At 43.7% G+C, this 19,731-nt stretch overlaps 1 protein-coding gene across 6 annotated transcripts in view; it reads left to right on the top strand.

Moving 5' to 3' along the window:
• Positions 1–19,731, top strand: part of ADAD1 (adenosine deaminase domain containing 1) — a 2,301,686-nt gene that overhangs the window by 726,739 nt on the left and 1,555,216 nt on the right. For all 6 annotated transcript variants that reach the window (XM_044061675.1, XM_044061674.1, XM_044061678.1 and 3 more), the window contains one exon: positions 11,312–11,485. In XM_044061675.1, the coding sequence (XP_043917610.1) occupies positions 11,312–11,485 (174 nt within the window). The remainder of the gene's footprint in view (positions 1–11,311; positions 11,486–19,731) is intronic.

Here is a 19,731-nt window from a genome sequence, read left to right as displayed (position 1 = left end):
CAAGCCCTAACTTTCCAGCCCAATGGTTCCTGGAGTTCATAAATTCAATTGCCATGGAACAGCTAGTCACTGTTCCCACGAGAGGAGAAAATATACTAGATCTCATTATCACAAACATGGAGACAGAATGCTCCACACCGGAAGTATATCCCTCATTGGTGAGATCTGATCATAAACTAATCTCACTGGAAATCCACATCCCGCCCCCACCCCAAACAAAAAAGACCACAGTGAAGAACTTCTCTAAAGCAAACTTCACACTACTCAAGACTGGTGTGGTATCCTTCAAGGCCCCTGAGCCAGTGGAAACCACAACCCAAGCTGCGGAAGCCCTTACAAATGCCTTCTATGAACACCTCCAGGACTGCATGGATCAGGCAATCCCAAATAAAACCAAGACTCTTTCCACAAAGGGCAAACATCCAGTCTGGTGGACCCCAGCCATTAACAAACTTTACAATAAGAGGAGAAAGCTATTACATGATAGAACAAAATCCATAAAAGGGAAGTCACCCCTGATCATTATTAGTAAAAAAATACGAGCACTCATAAAATCAACTAAGGCCAATTTTGAGAGAAAATTTGCCATGGATTCAAAGGACAATCATAAGGCCTTTTTCAGCTATGTTAGGAACCTGGGTAGAAACTCCCATATATGCTCAGAATTAGTCCAAAATGATACAAAAATCACTGAACCCACAGACATTGCCAACATACTGGCAGACAGGTTCAGTGCAAACTTCACCCCCCTATCCCCCCCTAAAGGAGAGATAACTATCCCAGCACAGTGTAGCCTCCCAGACATCTCAAATGCGCAGGTGAAAGCTGCTCTCTCTAAAGCTAAAAACACAGCATCAATGGGACCCGGATGGTGTCCCCGGCTGTGTGCTACACGAGCTAAATGAGGAATTAAACCCTCACATAAGGCAGCTGTTTAATCTCAGCCTTACCACAGGATACGTGCCCAAGGAGTGGCGTACGGCAACTGTGGTCCCACTCCACAAAGACGGTGCCTCTACGGACCCTGGGAATTACCGCCCCATAAGCTTAACACGTCTAGTCTGCAAAGCTATGGAGAGGATCATAATGGAGCTCATAAACAAAGATATAGGGGACTTGCAGACATTGGACCCGACCCAGTTTGGCTTCATCAAGGGCAGATCATGCCTTTTGAACTTGGTCGACTTCTTCGAAACAGTCACCAAGGCCATTGATGAGGGAAAGGCAGTCCATACAGCCTACCTTGACCTTGCAAAGGCTTTCGACACAATACCCCACTCGGGTATTGTAGAAAAACTTACCAGCTTAAATATAAACCCATATGTCACAAGATGGGTTGCAAACTGGCTTAAGGACAGAACCCACAGGGTTAGAGTTGCTGGCGCTATGTCAGACTCCAAGCCGGTCACAAGTGGTGTCCCACAGGGCTCGGTCCTTGGCCCCCTATTGTTCGGCATCTACTTCTCAGAAGTACAGGCCAACATGGGAGGACTTTGGCTGACAAAGTTTGCAGACGACTGCAAACTGGGCGCCATAGTGGAAAGTGCATTGGACACGGATGTCCTTCAGTAGGGACTCACGGAAACAGATAGCTGGTGCCAGAGCCATGGCCTGAAGTTAAACGCCAAAAAATGTATAGTCATACCCTTCGGGAAAAACAAGGTAACCCCAAGCTACCATATAGGTGGCAATCCACTAAGCACAGAAGAGGTTATCAGGGACCTGGGGACCCAGGTTGACAGTGGCCTTTCTTTTGACACTCACGTTGCTAAAGTGGTTAGAAAGACCTTCTACATTGCCCACCTGATCATGAAGGGATTCACATCCAGATCTAGTGAGGTCATTGTTCCTCTGTACTCTTCACTTATCAGACCAATGATAGAGTACAATGCCCCATTCGGGATGCATCTCACCCGGCATCTGCAGCAATTGGAGAGACCCCAAAAGTTCCTCACCAAAAGGATAAAGGGACTCCAAAATCTGTCATATGCTGCCAGATTGAAGAAACTCCAGCTCTATTCAGTCGCATACCGTCTGCTCAGAGGTGACATGTGCCTGACATACAAGGCCATGTCCAACCCGGAATTAATGGACATGCTCCACCTCAAAAAATCCAAATCCACCAAAACCACTAGAGCAAGCGACTTAAACCTTAGCACGAATATAAATAGGACGTGCTGGAGGGATAGATTTATCACTCAGAGACTCCATATGCTGTGGAATAAAATCCCGGTGCATGTGAGGCAGAGCACCTCGCTGGCTCTGTTCAAGAGAAATCTTGACCTGTGGATGGGAGATCGTAGGTTTACCCCGGGAATCATCTCTGTGTCACTGCTGGACAGAGGCACAACAAACTAATGGGCACAGTATTTTTTCATATAAGGGGTAGCGTAAGCCACAAAACTTTGGGCTAGGCTTATAAATGCCTTAAGGCAGATAGCCTAGTATAAACCTATGAACCTAAGAAAACAGTACAACGAAGTATCACCACACAGGTCACTATAAATGTAACTTAAATGCTTAATTAGAATTGAAGTAATACTTTCCTTTTTGGAAAAGCTAGTTACTCACAATTCACAGCTTTCCAAGTCTTGCGTAAAAGACCCTAGGTGTGGGAGTAGCTCTGTGCTGGAAATAGCAGGCTAGCTAGAGAGGCATCCTGTCAAATAAAGCCAGTATTGCAGTCAAGGGGAGTACAAGTGCAAGGTCTCTGGGATGTGAAAGACAGATCAGAATTCATAAATGTAAAAAGATTTTAGCTCTTGTAAAGGCTCTCCACTCTAAATCACCAGTGGTCCCCAGGAACGTTTGAGGTGTTTACAGACAATACCACAGTGATGTGGTATATAAACAAGTAAGGGAGAACAAGATCTCGCCTCTTCTAAAGACTAGCAGTGTTACCAAGAAATATAGCTGTACAGCACAGTCTCGTTCTGTAGGCATCTTTCATTCCATCAAAGCAAAATTGTGTAGCAGACTGTCTGAGCAAGACCAGAACAGACCCTCAGGAATGGAAACTGAATCAAAGGGTCTTTAAAGATTTGATCTGACTTTGGGGAATTCCACATATAGGACCTTTTGATTACCCTCTAAACATTCCGCTGGCAAAATTCTATTCCAAGACTCCATACAAAAAGGTCTGGAAGATAGATGACTTTTATTTCCCTTGTACAGGAATGCTCCTGTATGCTTTTCCACTGATATCCCAGGTACTTTTAAAGATTCAGGACTCTCCAAAGACCATTGTGATGACTGCTTTCTGCTCAGGCAACAGTGCTTCTGTGTTCTTTTGGAATTGGCCAGGGGCAATTACCGCATGTTTCCACACAGACTGGATTTATACTCGCACAAAACCCAGAGAGGTTTGATGCATCCTGACCCCAAATAACTGCAACTGACCACCTGAATGATAAGTTCTTAATACCTTTAGACAGCTATTTTCTGAGGATGTGCAGCAGGTTCTCATGGAGACAAGAAGGCTTGTTACTTAGAAAATCATATGTAAACAAATGGAAATGTTTTTTTTCTAGTTGGTCTTATCAAAACAACCAGTACCCGTTCAGGACAAGTGTTTCTCTGGTTTTACAGTATTTTGTGTGAGTTCCTAGTCTAGTCTTGCTACTCTAGAAAGGTTCATTATGGCAAAATGTTGTTGAAACAAATTTTCCGTAAGACTTCCAAGAAAACTGGTGGTTTCTCCTTGGGAACATTTAATTTTATGTTAGAGAAGCTAGCACTTCCATTTTAAACAGCTCATCTGGCTGACTTGAGGTTCTTAACATGGAAAACAGTTTTACTGGTTGCTCTGACCTCTGCAGGAAGAGTATCTGAGTTGCAAGCTCTAAAGATGGGTTGGCTTTTATCTTCAACAGAGAACGGGGTGTGTTTGAAAACTAATCCTTTTATGTCTAAAATGGGGTCAGAGTTTGCTTTAAGCCAGTCTTTCCATCTCACTCTTATTTCTTGATCCCCAAAATGAGGGATAAAGGATACTCCATACCTTGGATGTCCATAGGTAACTATAGTACTATCTTTACAGAGCAAATATTTTCGAACTTATGAAGCTAAGAAAGGGGTAACCTTTGTTAATGCAGGCTATTTCTAAATATCTTTTTCAAGCTATTACCTTTTGTTATTCTCACCTCAACAAAACTAATCCAGGCAGGGTCAAAGCTCATTCTGCCAGGGCCTTGCTTCGCCTATGGCTTTCTGGAAAGGGTTGCACTTTACAAGTATTTTAGTATGCACCCTGAAGCTTTAGAAGCTGGCCAGCTGTGTTATCTTATGCAGGATATAACCCATGTAGCTTAGGCTACTGCAGCAGTGATCATTCGAACATCAACTGTTATGGTAAGTTCACTTACACAACTGTAATTTCTTCTGTGCCTGAATTGACTACCCAGTGTTTGAAATGCCCACATAATTCTGCTGATGACACCTCTGGGGTTGCTGCCACTGGAAGTGTAACGAGGAGATTTTCCTGACTGCATTCCCAAAACCTCCTAGAGGATATCAAAAATTAAATTTTGAATTCCCCATTGGATAGAGAACTAGTGTTTGGATCTTTTTCTGCACAGGCCATTAAATGGTATGATGAGAGATAAAAGCCATTTCAAAAGATCTCTCAGATATTTCAGATGTCTTTCTCCAAGTTTGCCAAGGGTTACAGTGCTCCCCCACAACTTTCTTTAAAAAGGAAAACAATCTCAGCCAGCTGCTAGTATGATATAAAAGAAATGACAGGGAGTTTCAAAAAAAAAATAAGGAACTCCCCGGCGCAAGGACAGTTTATTGAGGCTAAATAACTAAGAAGGATCCCCCCCCCCCCGGGCAGTCCTATAATCCTTCCAGAAAGTTGGAACTTCCAATGTTAAGTTGTCTATCTTGCCTTCGTTTCTTGCTTGTTGGGATCGGAGCCGATCCTCTGCTCTGACTCGGCCATCTTCTATAGCTCGGGAACTGTTTACTGGCTCGAGGCTACCCCTTATCCCATGATGCCTAGCGCTGGCTATCCAGATCTCATTTGCCGCTTCAGCTGTGAGGTTCGTTGTTACTGGCTCAGGCTTGTATAAGTTTTATTGAACTACTTTTTCTGTAGATTAGGGTTTTTTCTGGTAGTTTATTGTTTAAAATAATAGTCGCTAACTAGTTTGTTGTAGTTTAGTGTATTTGTAGCTTTCCCTTAAAACTCGTTTTTATTAGAGAGTTCTCCCCCTCCTCCCCCTTTTCCTCTTGTAGGTAGCGTCTTAGGTTAAGCCCTTTTTCTTTCTGATTGTTAGGTAGCCATTTAAGTTAGAGGCTTCACTATCTTTAACTGTAGTATACTGTGTGTTTTTTGTTTTGGTAGTGGATAGTGTTTAGTATTAGTTTTGCTATTCGGCCTTTTGGCCAAAACAGCTCAGTGTAGTATCTGTCTAGTTGTGGATATGTCTAAAGAATCCAAGGTGTCTGGATTCAAGAAGTGTGACTCATGCTGTCAGAAAATGTCTCTGACAGATGGGCACACTTCTTGCTTCTATTGCTTAGGCGCAGTGCACCTGCAGGACTCTTGTTCTGTATGCCATGCATTTAGCCCAAGAGTTCTGCAGGAGCGCAAAAATAAGCTTATTTTGAGGGGTCTTCTTAAGCCCCAGGATTCACCAGCCAAGGCTCAGCCTGTGAAATCTCCCAGAATGACCAAATTGTCGGCTCCCAGCTCGAAGTCGTCATTGGCCCAAGCCTTACCTACTACTTCGGTTCCGGCCGGAACCGAGGAGACTGCCTCCTCATCGGCTCCAGAAGTACCTTTGGGCCATCGCGGACCCACAAGAGGCCGAGGTACCCTTCTCTAGAGTCTATACATTCAGCTCCTCGGTCTCCCCTGTTGCAGAGTGACCGCAGTCACAGATCCTCCCACTCTTCTCGGTCCTCTAGGCTCTCGGATCACGACGTGGAGAGAGTGGTCAGTAGGTTGTTGAAGTCGCGGGCACTGGCCAAAATGTTGTCCAGCCCTCCTCAACAGGTGTCTGCTCCGTCCGTTTCTATCTATGTTCCTCCTCCAACTCCATTGAGCTCGGAGCCGGAGTTTGTTGGGGTTTGAATCGTGGAACTGTCGGCTCCGATAACGATTTCTCCTTCGGTTCAGTCGTCTGCTCTGATCCCCTCGATGGTGCCATCCATCGAGGGATCTGGGTGCCGAGATTCCCTTGTTGGCTCCAAGGGGGCGAGTTTCATCAGACCCTTGTCTGACCCCGTTCTCCCTCTCGGAGTATCGGCGCAGGTGAGCTCTGCTCCTACATCGGCCTCGGAGCAGTCTCCCTTGGTGCAGAGGAAGATTCCTGTTTCCTCGGAACCGGAGCTTTCTCTGCATCGTGGCAGGGATGCCTTCGATGTCATGAGGAGCGTACTGGCCTCTGAGTCAGCTCCACTTTCGACCCCACTGGCTCCGTCCCCTGTAGTACCTGCGGCAACCTCTGCCTCTCCTCCAGACCCCAAGCGTGGGGAACCGGCACTCCAGAGCAGCCTCCCCTGATCATTCAAAGGAGCCCCCTCTGAAGAGGAAGTGCAAGAGGAAGCACATTGACTCCCCCGAGTCTGTCACTTCGGATACGGATTTGGATGAATCGGAAGGGTCCTCGAGATCCCCCTCTGAAGATGTTTCCTTTTCGGACATCCTAGAAATGCTTAAGCAGAGGGGGAACTGGAATGCCCTAGTCCCTACCGAGGACGAATCTGTATTCCTGGATGTGTTCGGTTCCCGACCTTCCACCTCCTGGGTTTCTCCGCCTTTCGATCCACTAGTGTCAGTGGTGGCTCGAAGGGCTTGGTCAGCCCCGGATACAGTGGAACCAACCCCGAGGAGACCCGGCAAGTTTAACACTGCACCCCCTGATAAACTGTTCCTTACTAAGGGTGTTCCCGTAGATGCCATGGTGGTAGCAGCAGCCACTAAAAAGGAGTTGGCAGAAACTTCTTCCTCTGTCCATCCTCCTAACAAGGAGTCTAGGACCATGGATAGATACGGGAAGCTAATGTTTGCTTCAGTAACCTTTTCCATGAGGTCACTGAATTGCTTATGCCATTTTACCAGGCTTCAGAGGGATCTCCTGAAAGAGCTCGGAGATACCCTTCAGGATTCATCAGCAGAAGGGGCTCAAGCTAAAGTGGCTTCTCAGCTGGCGACCCTTAATTCTGTAGTCAACTCCTCCATGAAGCTCATTTCTTATGCAGCTGATGGTGTGAGTAGAGCCACAGGTACAGACATGGCCCTCAGGAGGCACGCATGGATGCGGCTGTGTAACTTTGCGGAACCCTTTAGAGCATCGTTCACGAACACTCCCTTTGACGGTTCCTTTCTTTTTGGACCACAGATGAAAGACACTCTGACTAGGTGTGAACAGGAAGCAAGACTCTCTGCCATCGGAGTCCATTTTTCCACTCCCTCCAGACCATACCCCAAGGGTCAGAAGAGTGGTAAAATGTGGTTTCGGAAATCCCAGGGAGCCTCGCCTGACACACGTAGTGATTTTTCCTCCAGGGGCAGAGGAGGAAACAACAACATACGCCGCCCTCGTGGCAGAGGGGGTCCGCAGAACCAGGGCAGCAGAGAATCCTTCTCTGACAAGCCCTTCCAGCATCCCTGAAGAGTTGCCCGGCTGCCCACCTCTGGAGGCAGTCAGGGAAAGACTTTCACTGTACCCAAAAGCCTGACAAAACCTAACGCGAGACAAATGGGTACACTAAATCATATCCGGAGGCTACATAAGTCCCTTCTTTCAACCCCCCTTACCGTCAAGCAAATCCCTTCCAGATGTTCCACCTAATCTGTGGGCCCAAGCAGTCATAGAACTTTCAAGACTGCTAGAAAGAGTCATCCAGGAAGTCCTGGCAGACCAACATGGATCCGGAACTTACTTAAGGTTCTTTTTGGTACCAAAAAGACAGGGGACTGGAGACCAATAATGGATCTCAGCAGACTAAACAAGTCTGTTCAAAGAACAAGTTTTCGGATGGTCACGCTACAGTCCCATTCTACCCTTTTTGGTTCAGGACAATTGGATGTGCTCAGTAGATCTTCAGGATGCGTACTATCACATCAAAATGGACAGGCACTCAAGGAGGTTTCTTCGCTTCCGGCTGGGAGCCAGTCATTACCAGTTCAGAGCTCTGCCTTTTGGTCTCACCACAGCCCCCAGGGAGTTCACCAAATGCATTGCAGTAGTCACAGCTCACCTGAGGCATCGAGGATTCCAGGTGTTTCCTTATCTAGACGACTGGCTCCTTACTGCTGCTACCAGGCATCAACTCCTTCAAGCCAGGGACTATACAATTACAATTTGTGCCCATCTAGGCATTACTATAAATTTTAAAAAATCTGCCTTGTTAATCTATTACCTATATAGGAGCAGATTTAGATACAAGAAGTATGTCCGCAAGGCTACTGCCAGACAGGGTGGCCACAATTCGGCAGCAAGTTCATATCCTCATGCACTGCAAAAGGGTACAAGTCAGGTTGGTCCTTCAAACTCTGGGTTCTATGGCAGCAGCAATTCTTCTGATACCTCTGGCCCATTTTCATATTAGAATTCTTCAGTGGCTTCTTTTCACACAGTGGTCCTTTCAACAGTTCCCCATGTCTCACATGATGATGATTACAGAAACATGCAAAAGGCACCTTTCCTGGTGGATGGTCTCCCCACTAGTATCTTAGGGCAGACCATTCATCCAGCCTCCTCCGGTTGCCACAGTGACCACGGATGCCTCACTGATAGGGTGGGTGGGGCATTATCAGGGCAGGACAGTCCAAGGCACTTGGCAGCTTCATGAGTACCATCTGCACATAAATATCTTGGAGATGAGAGCCGTGCTCCTAGCGTTGCAAGCCCTTTAGGACTGTCTCCCTTCTGGGACCATTGCAATTCGAATGGACAGCGTGTCAGTGGTGTGGTACATCAACAAGCAGGACGGAAACAGGTCCTACCCCCTATGTCGAGAAGCACTCAGACTCTGGCATTGGGCGATTTCCTCCCAACGATTTCTGATTGCGATGCACATCCCTGGGAAGTTCAGCGTCATAGCGGACAGGCTCAGCAGAGCTATTCTCATGCCTCACGAGTGGTCTCTGAATCAGGTAGTTGCGGATCTGATCTTCTACAAATGGGGATAGCCTTGCTGCGATCTGTTTGCCACCCCCTTCAACAGCAAATGCAGCAACTACTTCTCCCTTTTACCACTTCCCGGTCACCCTCCCAGAGATGCTCTAGTCCACGATTGGCCTCAGGGACTTCTTTATGCCTTCCCTCTGTTCCCTCTTATACCCAAACTCATAGAGAAAGCTATACCGTTGGGTTGCAAAATGATCCTCATTGCCCCCTACTGGCCTCGACAGATATGGGTTCTGTTCCTGCACCGTTACCTCCTCGAGCAGCCCTGGACTCTGGATCCTATTCCAGACCTGCTGATTCATCAATCAGGAGAGCTGCAACAATCCCTCCAAACACTCCAGCTCACAGCTTGGTTGATCCAATTCCGACCCTAGCCAAGCTTTCCAGCATTTCTCCGGCCGTGCGTGAGATTATTGTCTCCTCTCACAAATCCGCTACTAGGAAGACTTATGCTAGCAAATGGAAACGTTTCTCTTGTTGGGCAGAGGCTAGGAACATGGATCCCTTTTCAGCCCCAGTTCACAAAATCTTGGAGTTCATAACAGAGCTTTTTCATTCAGGGTCCGCCTTCTGCTACTATCAGGGTTCAACTAGCGGCCATCTCTAACTTTCATGTCGGTTTTTCTAATATAAACATTATGTCTCATAAGCTGTATAAAGCCTTTCTCAGAGGGACTACTCTCCTTAGGCCCCCAGTGAGAGATCCCCTTCCTCCTTGGGACCTTAATTTGGTACTAACCTCCTTGATTATGCTCCCTTTTGAACCCGCAGCATCCTGCTCCATTAAGTTTCTATCTTGGAAAACTCTCTTTCTGGTAACTATTACTCAGCCAGACATGTCTCGGAACTTCAGGCACTAAGTGTTCGTCCTCCGTACTTAGTTTTTCATAAGGACAGGGTTGCTCTGAGAACTAATCCCTCCTTCCTTCCGAAAGTCTGCTCACAGAATAATCTAAACCAATCTGTAGACCTCCCTGTGTTTTTCCCTAACCACACCAACAAGGCAGAATACAAATTACACCTTTTGGATGTTCATAGACAATTGCATTTTTACCTGCATAGAACGAAGGATATAAAAAAGTCGGACCAACTTTTCCTTTCCTATGCGAAGGGCAAACAGGGTCTTCCAGTTTCCAAAGTGACCCTGTCCAGGTGGTTGTCTCACATTATTACCTTCATTTATCAACTAAGGAACAAAGAGTTGTCTATCAAACCGAAAGGTCATTGTACTAGGGCTTTGGCCACCTCTGTAGCCTTCCAGTCTAGGTTGTCCATGGATTCTATCTGTGCCGCTGCTACGTGGGCAAATCCTCATACCTTTATTTCTCATTACAAGTTAGACATGGTCTCCAGGGGTAGAGCTAACTGTGGTTCCACTGTTCTGAAGAGTCTGTTCCAATGAGCCGCCCATGCGAAGCCTCTGTCAGTCCTGCCCCACACATTCATCTCGCCGGCCTGTCTTGTAAATAGCAGTAAGAATCATACAGAGATGAAGGAAAATAAGGGACACTTACCCAAAAAGAAATTATATTATTACTGCACAGTTGAGCCGTGGACACTTTCAAAGATTGCTGCAAAGTGTTGCTTGGTAGATGACATAAGCTTTATATCAACATTTTTCTCATGTGGTTGCTGAGCTCCGAATGCAGTGTATCTTTGTGTCTTTAAGGTGTTACTGCAAGCATGTGTAGTATGGAAACTATTTCAAAAAGAAAGAAATGACTTCTACTTTTTATACACATGTTAAGATGAACACCTAAAAGATGGACACCTTAAAGACATGAAAATAGACTATATTCAGAACTCAGCGACCGAAAGTGTTGCCCCAATAACGGAAAAGTACCAACTTAAGTTGTCATATTAGGGGCTAGTAATTTGGTAGTAAATGTAGCAGGCATGTATTACTTTTGAGCACATTCCCCTTTCTTGTTGTCTCACTTAGTCTTTAACTTTGTACAGATTAAAAATTGGCTTGTACAGTGTGGCTGACATTATCCTATACTTACCTTTTCTAGTGCTGAGTTTCCCCTGTATGATGCATAAGAATGATTGTATGTACTCTTAAGTGTTGAGTTTAATATTTTCCATAGATAAAGCAGTTTTAGGGGGAAATATTAATTCAAGCAATGATGTAATTAATAATTGTGACAGTTATTTTTATATTTTAGGGAATGTTATCGGCTGTTACTTTGCATTCTGTGCGGTGATAGATGGATATAATTACAAGACTGGTGTGGGGCCAAATAAAAAAGAAGCAAAGGCAAATGCTGCCAAGTTGGCTCTTGATGAACTACTGCAGTTAAATGTTTCTGAAGGCAAAATTCCAGTTCCAGAGGCAGCAGGTATGTGAATTTGTTGATGTATGACAGACCGATTAAAAAATAAAAATGAGTGAAATGTAACTGTTTTTCCCCGTTTGTCTGATTTATCCAAGGCGATAATTTATCATTTTGCTTGAGACTGTCCATCCATCCTCAACCCCCTTTTCCCTCTTTGCACACGGGGTCGAGGTGTTACTTCAGCAGTGACAATCATCTTGAGCCAAGGTTATACATTGCCGGGTGGCTAACCCTGATGTGGTAGTTCATTCATACCACTCACTTGCACCTGTGGCCAATTTAGTGTGTCCAGTCCAGCTGCTGCATGGCTTTGGAATGTGGGAGGAAACCAGAGCACCCAGAAGAAACTCACGTGACCACAGGGAGGACATGCAGATGCCGCACAGAAGGCACCCCAGTCAAGAATCGAACCGAAGACCCTCTTGCTGTGAGGCGACAGCGCTAACCGCTGCACCACCGTGGCCACCCTTTGATCAAGATTATTTTGTGCTCCTGCTAGAAGTTTTTTAAACGCCCGTATTATCATTGAAGACATAGTCCACATACATTAATAGAAAAAAGATTGCATTTTCATATACATGCATCACATCACCTTTCTTTCAAACAATTCATCCACTCCAACATTAAATAAATTGCTCAATTCCTGCCTTCTTTAATCCTTACTTTTTCCTGAACCTTATTCTGCATGTATTTTCCACACGTTTTGTGTATAATTTGTTTTCCTTTTCTAAGTGTCCCACCTCCATCTTAGTTCTCTTTTACAATATTCATTGTTTCAGTTACAGTAGGTTTATAATTTGAGTTCTGTTTTCTAGTGTTGCTTTTTGGTAACCGGTAGCATTAACTTTAGAAAAACCTTACAATGTACAGACAGTTCAGATCCTGTGTCCCAGCTTAAAAGAATTGTTTCCATAGTTAGTTATTTGCTCCCACAGCATTTCTGACAAGAGTACTCTGCAGGGAATATTTAAAACTTGACAGTTCTTACACTGTGGAAAAAAAAACTTTCTAATCGCGCGTTCAACAATTGCTGTCTACCTAAGGAAAATTTCTTTGAAGTCTGGTTATTGCTTATGGTATAAAAATACCTATGCAAACACTTCCAAGCAGTAATCCCAAACCTTATGGACTCTGTTGCGTACTTGCAATACATATAGATGTCATCACATTGTTCTTTGTAAATTGCCTTTTCAGTCTCTCTTCCCAATCTTTTCTAACATTCTCTGATTGATTGTTATAGTTTTTATGTAATATTTTATATGTCCTAATTATCCCTTTAACTGCAGCTTCTGTTCTAGACTCAACTAAAAATGAACCAGAGCAGTTCTTTGATTTAGTACTACCCTAGCCCTTTTTCTTTGCCTATACTCTTATCAGTCCATGGTAGGGAAGGCAGCCTATAACCTGCAGTCCAAATTTCTGCTTGGCCTTATCTCACTCTCCTACATCTCCCTCTCTAGATTTGTTCCTAATTAGATTTGTTCCTAATACCACGGTTCCTTTGCCAGTTTTCTCCAGTAAATTTTAGTCTCCTCTTGCCTATTTTCTGTACCCATGTTTGCAGTCATCCCTGTTGGCAAAATCTAATTTCTCCATTCCCTTATTGACTTGGCTGTTGGAAGACTTCGCTACTTTGAGTATAGCATTCTGTGTAATGGCGATGGTTATTCTTAAGGATATGTTTCTGAAATCTTATATTCTTGTTCCTGAAACGTTCTGTTTTTATCATCCTTTTTCACTTTGATTTAGAACCTTTTGCTTGTGTTGTGTAAGCTAATCCTAAATAACTTGGCTGTAGTGGGAGGATCAACTTGTCCCAATTAACTCTTGCCTTTTTCCCTCCTCAAATTGCTTCAACTCTATTAATTTATCAAACACAACTTTTCCTCTGGTTGATAAACGTATGCCATTATTATATATAAAACTAAAGGGAATACTGTTTTGGTGTTCCTATTTAATGTGTAATTCCTTTCCAGTAGATTACTGGGAGTTGTCATATGTGAATGGGTGTTTGTCAGATGCTTGATGTAGTTAGTGTACAGTAGAACATCGATTATCGGAAATAATTGGGCGATGGATGTTCATAAAACTGATTTGTTCACATAATCGGATGTTAGAAGTTTATACACGTGTATGTGAAGATAGACTTTTTTCTATTTTTAGATTAGATTTTTTTAGACTCTCGTTAGGATGATGTACAGCAGGACTCTCATCGGTAAGTTCCTTCTTGGAGGCAGCCACCACTACCATGGCATCCACTGCTAAACCCTTTGCGCAATACTGGTGATCCTCCGGCAGAGAGAGAATTTTGTCTGGTTTACAGGGAATAGGTTCTGTGGAATCTAGGGCCTTCCAGACCCACTGAGCTATCAACTTAAGATGAACAGTGGGTGGGGTCTCTCAGGAAGTAAATGATCGAGCACAGTGGGTGGGGTCTCTCAGGAAGTAAATGATCGAGCACAGAACACTTGCAAGTACATGAATTCCTCTGAGACTTGGTCTTGGAGCTTCCAGTTACCCATCTGCATAATGATCTCCAGGGTATCTCCAAAGATTACATCCTCAAGGGTTGACAGGGGGAACCTTCCCCTTCATCGAAATCCATGTCCTTGGTGACATATTCTTTCAGATAATCTAGGTGCATTCTCTTGCACATCATCTTATGGGGGGGGGGTCCTCAGTGGGGATCTCTGAGGAAGACTCAGAAGAAAAGGGGTTTTGTCCAGGGGTAATGACGCTTCAGTGCTCACTGTCTTGTGGTGGGGATTGGTGTCAACTCTGGACCACAAGATATTGTAGTATGACATTCCAGTGCAGGAGAAACAAGCTGAGAGCCTGGATAAGCTAAAGCTCTCTCCATAACCTGGAAGGCAGGGTCCCCTGAAGAGGAATGAGAGCCCGGAACTGAGAGAGACCACCTCAGAACAGAGGTCACCCACTCCGAGAGTCTGCCCTCCGAGGCAGGAGCCAGGGAAGGACTTGCAACTGACAAAGTTCCAAGAGCCAAGGTCAGCTCCGCATAAAAAACAGGAGCCAATCCAAGACTCTCACAACCAGCAGCTTAGTCTCGGCCCTGAGAAACTGTCGGTTCCAAGAAGGGAAGCAATGAAGTGACAGCAACATTCGGTGCTGAGGTAGAGATGCCTAACGGCACCGAGGCAGCTAGTACTAGGGGGATTAAAGTTCTGGACTCCAAAGCTTCGGTAGAAGTCAGAGAGGAGACAGCATAGGAGTCGTCGGAGAAAATACTTGAACTCCAGAAGGGAGAGGGGCTTGAAAAAGGGCAGGGATACCTCTGGCCACCAACAGCTGATCCACCGATCTCACATCTACCTCGCAGAGACTCCTGGAGGATCAAACTGAAAAACCTGAAGGGGATTTGGGTCATTCCAGGGAGGACTGGGCAACAGGCCCACAAAGGGGTCTATGGACAGTGAATACCTCATCCTGGGAAGAAGATTCTTATTTGGTTTCGGCACTGAGGGGGTGGGCAGCGCCTGCTGTGATGCTGTCACGGAAGTCAGCATGGAGCTAAAAACTAAAGATGCCAGCACTGATGCTGGTGCCAAAGGCACCATAGTATCAATAGTCGGTGCCGAGGATTCTTGAAGTTGTAACTTCAGTAACTTTGCTTTCGATTCCATGGAGGCAGTCGGAACCACAGTCTTATGTTTTTGAGCCACCGGTGCCGTAGGGGACACCGGTACCAAGTGGCTTTTCTTTTTGATAGGATCTGACTTAGGAATGGAGTCAGACTTGGACAACGCTTCACTAAAACTAAAACCGCTTTCTAATTGCATTTCACATTCCGGGGGACTTTAGTGGACAGGCTGAGCAGAGTCTTGATGATGCCTCATGAGTGGTCTCTATAACAATCGGTGGCAAGCATGACCTTTCACAAATAGGGTCAACTCTGCTGCAGTCTGTTTGTGTCCCCGCACAACAACAAATGCAGCAAGTTCTTTTCCCTGATCCCTTCTCAGGGATAGTCTCCAAGAGGTGCTCTAGTTCATGCTTGTCCTCCCCCCCCCGGTCTACTTTACATATTCCCGCCTCTACCTCTAATTCCCAGGTTTCTTCAGAAAGCACACAGATTGAAGAGCAGAGTAATCCTCATTGCTCCTTTCTGGCCTTGGCAAGCCAGTGTCACCGTCCTCTGGTCTTATCTTATCTGCTCTCCGTGAACATTGGAACCAGTTCCAGATCTACTGTCCCACCCATCAGGACAGACTCTCACGGATTTCCCAGACCTAAAACTAACCGCATGGTTTCTCAAATTCTGATGATGGCTAGACATTCCAGGCTTTCTTCCACCGTCCAAAAGATTTTGATTTCATCCCACAAATCATCCACTAGGAAAGTTTTTATGAGAGTAAATGGAAAAGATTCCCCATATGGGTTCAACAGAAGCAATTGGATCCCTTTACTGCTCCCATTCATGTGGTTTTAAACTTCCTTGCTGATACGTTCAAAAACTGGGCAACTTACTCAACTGTAAAAGTGCAACTGGCAGCCATTTCAAATTATCACATCGGATAACATTTTTCTTTGCTGGCTTCTTCAAAACTGTGCAAATCATTTCTTAGAGGTACCTTTTTGCTCCTACCTCCTGTTAAGGATCCCATCCCACCCCTCCTTGGGATCTGAGTATGATTCTTCAGGTACTAGTCCATCCACCTTTTGAACCTTAGGCCAAAGTTGGTTTGAAATTCCTTTCTTGGAAAACCTTTCTTCGTGGCCATTACTTCTGCTAGAAGGGTTTCTGAGTTATGTCTTGTCTTCCAAACCTCCTTATTTGATTTTCCATGAAGACAGAGTCACTTTATGTACCACCCCTTTCTTTATACCCAGAGTTGCTACAGAGAACAGTATTAACCAATCCATCAACCTACCAGTTTTGTTTCCCAGTTTTCAAACAAGGGAGAGTATTTCCTTCATCTATTAGATGTTCATAGACAACTATGTTTTTATCTGAACAGGACAAAATCATTCAGGAAGTCATGATCAGTTGTTCGTATCTTTTACCAGTATCAGAAAAGGAAAACCAGTTTCTAAGATCACGTTAGCCAAATGGTTAATAGATGGCCTCTCTTTTGTGTATGCATCTAAGGGTATATCTTTGCCCACACAAGTCAAAGCCCATTCTATCATATCCACTTCAACATCCCAAGGCTTTTGGTTTTTAGTCTTGATTGATGATAGTTGTGCAGCAGATTCGTGGTCAAACTCTCCTACCTTTGTGTCACACTACAAGCTAGATATTACCTGTAGAAATAGAGCTACCTTTGGTTCAGCAGTGCTCCGGAATATCCTTCCATGAGGCCCCCCCCAATGTTACTGTGTCCCACAGGTTGAGGAACGAATGAAAATGAAAACATCAGATAAAGAAGTTATGTACTCACCATAGCGTTCAATCTGTGTTGTCCATTTTCATTCTTTCTCAAACTTCCCACACTCCTTCCCCCTGCCCATGGCTGTGAAAGACCTGACTGATACGCTTATAGGAACCAAAGTTCATGTATGAGCTCCTGAACCTGAATCTGAGGTTCAGATCCAAGACCCACAGGTTGAAGAAGAATGAAACTGGACAACACAAAATGGAACATTATGGTGAGTACATAACTTCTTTTTAGTTGGGTACTGTACATTATTTTGTTACATTATGATATAACCCGAGCCTGTAATCAGTCATTGTTTGATCAGTGATCTACCCTGGTAAACAAATTTAAACTAATAGGGAAAGCAGTAACTAATCTGCAGTCCAGACTTCTGCTTAGCCTCATTCCGCTACGTTACCTTTCAGGTTATTTGCTCCCAGTACCTTGGGTTCTTTGCTAATTTCCTGCAGTAAATTGTAGCCCTTGCTTGCCTATTTTGTATACCCTTACTTATAGTAATATTTTTCTTCCACTCCCACACTGGTTTATCTCTCAGAATACTATCTGCTTCTTTATGAATAGAATATTTCATTTGATATTGTCTTATTTTTTTCTCATTCAGCATGTAGGATGTTGGATCCCACCACGGCACCTTATACCAGAATATTTGGTCTGACCTCTTGGACTCCTCCCTTACCCACAATTCCCCTTTCATGTCTGAATTACCTCAGGTCTCCTTTGCCACCAGTCAAACCAGATGTGTTTACTGAGAGCTCTATCCTTTTTTCATGAGAAATGAAAGATGATTGACCTTTTCTTCCTTTAGGTCTGTAATTAGATTATTACATTTAGTATATTGTAGTAGGAATTTAGGCTAGTTTATAGTGTTTTTTGGTGTGTAATTTTGTGGAATTTTCAGAATTTTCTAGTGACTTTCTATTGTTGCTTGTAGTTATATATATATATATATATATATATATATATATATATATATATATATATATATATATGTATATGTATATATATATATATATATATATATATATATATATATATATATATATATATATATATATATATATATATATATATATATATATATATATATATATATATATATATATATAAATATGGGTCTACTACGGTTGATTGAAAACTCACTTGATTGAAAATGAAATTACTAAGACCACATCACTGAAAACTCACTTGGCTGACACTCATTTCGTTGAAAGTCATAAATGGCCTTTTCCCCACTGTAGTGCGACTCTGGAGTTAGTATATAAAGTAAGGTGGGGGCGCAATGCCCCCCACATATCTTGGTTATATATTCTCTTTTGGAAACATTTATTGCACTTGTAAGTATCACTGTATAGTTTAAAATGTTTATAATATGTGGGATGCTATGCCCCCCACACCTCCCAATAGCCCCCCACACCCACCCTTTCTTTATATACTAACTCCAGGGTTGCACTACAGTGGGGAAAAGGCCATTTATGACTTTCAACGAAATGAGTTTCAAAGAAATGAGTTTTCAGTGGTGAGTTTTCAGTGTAGTGGTCCTAGTAATTTCATTTTCAGTCAAGTGAGTTTTCAATCAACTGTAGTAGACCCATATATATATATATATATATATGTGTGTGTGTGTGTGTGTGTGTGTGTGTGTGTGTGTGTGTGTGTGTGTGTGTGTGTGTGTGTGTATGTATGTATATATATATATATATATATATATATATATATATATATATATATATATATATAAAATACATATGCTTATCTGGGTGTATATCCTATTATAATAATAATGTATATAACTTGGATATTTTTTTCCGATAGTGTTGTAAGACTTCAAAACCTTTCATGTTCTGTAGTCTTATCTTGCCTTCATTCTTACTCTTGGGATCGGAGCCGAACCTCGGCTCCGACTCTGCCATTACTCTAGCTCAAAAACTTCTGGTTGGCTCGTGGCTAGGCAGTATCCCATCATGCATCACTAACCCAGATCTCGTTTGCCACTCGTTGAGATCGGACATGCTTCTTCTTGGCCGTGGCTAAGTGACAACTTTAAATACGTTTTTCTATCTATTTGTTGACAAAAATTATTGTATTATATTAGTTTAGTGTATTTTCGCATTACTTGTCTGTCTTAGACATTTTGCTGCCGTTTACTGTTTGTACTGTTTGTGCTTGATTGGCCATTCTTCCATTGGCCTGTTGTGTATCCCTTGCGTCGCTTCGCTTGTGCTGTTTGTTCTTGTTCCTTTTCCTTTTACCTTGGGCTAGGCCCATTTAAGTTAAAGGCCTAGTCCTCGGTTCTGTTATATGTCTACCCTGGGCTAGGCCTGTTTAAGTTAGAAGACCTAGTCCTTGGGTTATCTCTGTCTTCTTGTCTTAATGCTAGGCCCGTTTAAGTTAGAGGACCTAATCCTCTGTCTCCCTGTTTGTCTTGCTGTTGCCTGACTTTCTCTGTGAAAGGAGTTATTGTGCATTGTTAGTTTACCTTGTTTATTGCACTATGTCTAAAGATACTAAGGACCACAAGCCTTCGGGCTTCAAAAAATGAACAAAATGTGCCCAGAAAATGTCCTTAATGGATAGATCTGTGTGTGTACTGTTTGGGGGCTATTCACCTCCAAGAGTCTTGTTTGTTCTGTCATGCTTTCAGTCCCCGTGTTTTTCAGGAGAGGTAGAACAAACTTATTTTGAATGGACTACTGAAGCATTCTTTTGAGGAGGAGTTAGCTTCTTCATCCTCCAACTCTAAATCTCCTTCCTCTAAGAAAGACAAAACCAAATCTACGAAAAGGCAGTCTCCCACTCATTCTGTGTCATCAGAGCCGTCAGACAAAATTACAACATCCTCGCCGGCTCCAC

The sequence above is a fragment of the Protopterus annectens genome, chromosome 2.part0, assembly GCF_019279795.1.
Source record: "Protopterus annectens isolate FY-2018-M chromosome 2.part0, PAN1.0, whole genome shotgun sequence".
Lineage (NCBI taxonomy): Eukaryota > Metazoa > Chordata > Ceratodontiformes > Protopteridae > Protopterus > Protopterus annectens.
The sequence above is the reverse complement of the archived record's forward strand: the minus strand, read 5'-3'. Positions and strand labels throughout refer to the sequence as shown.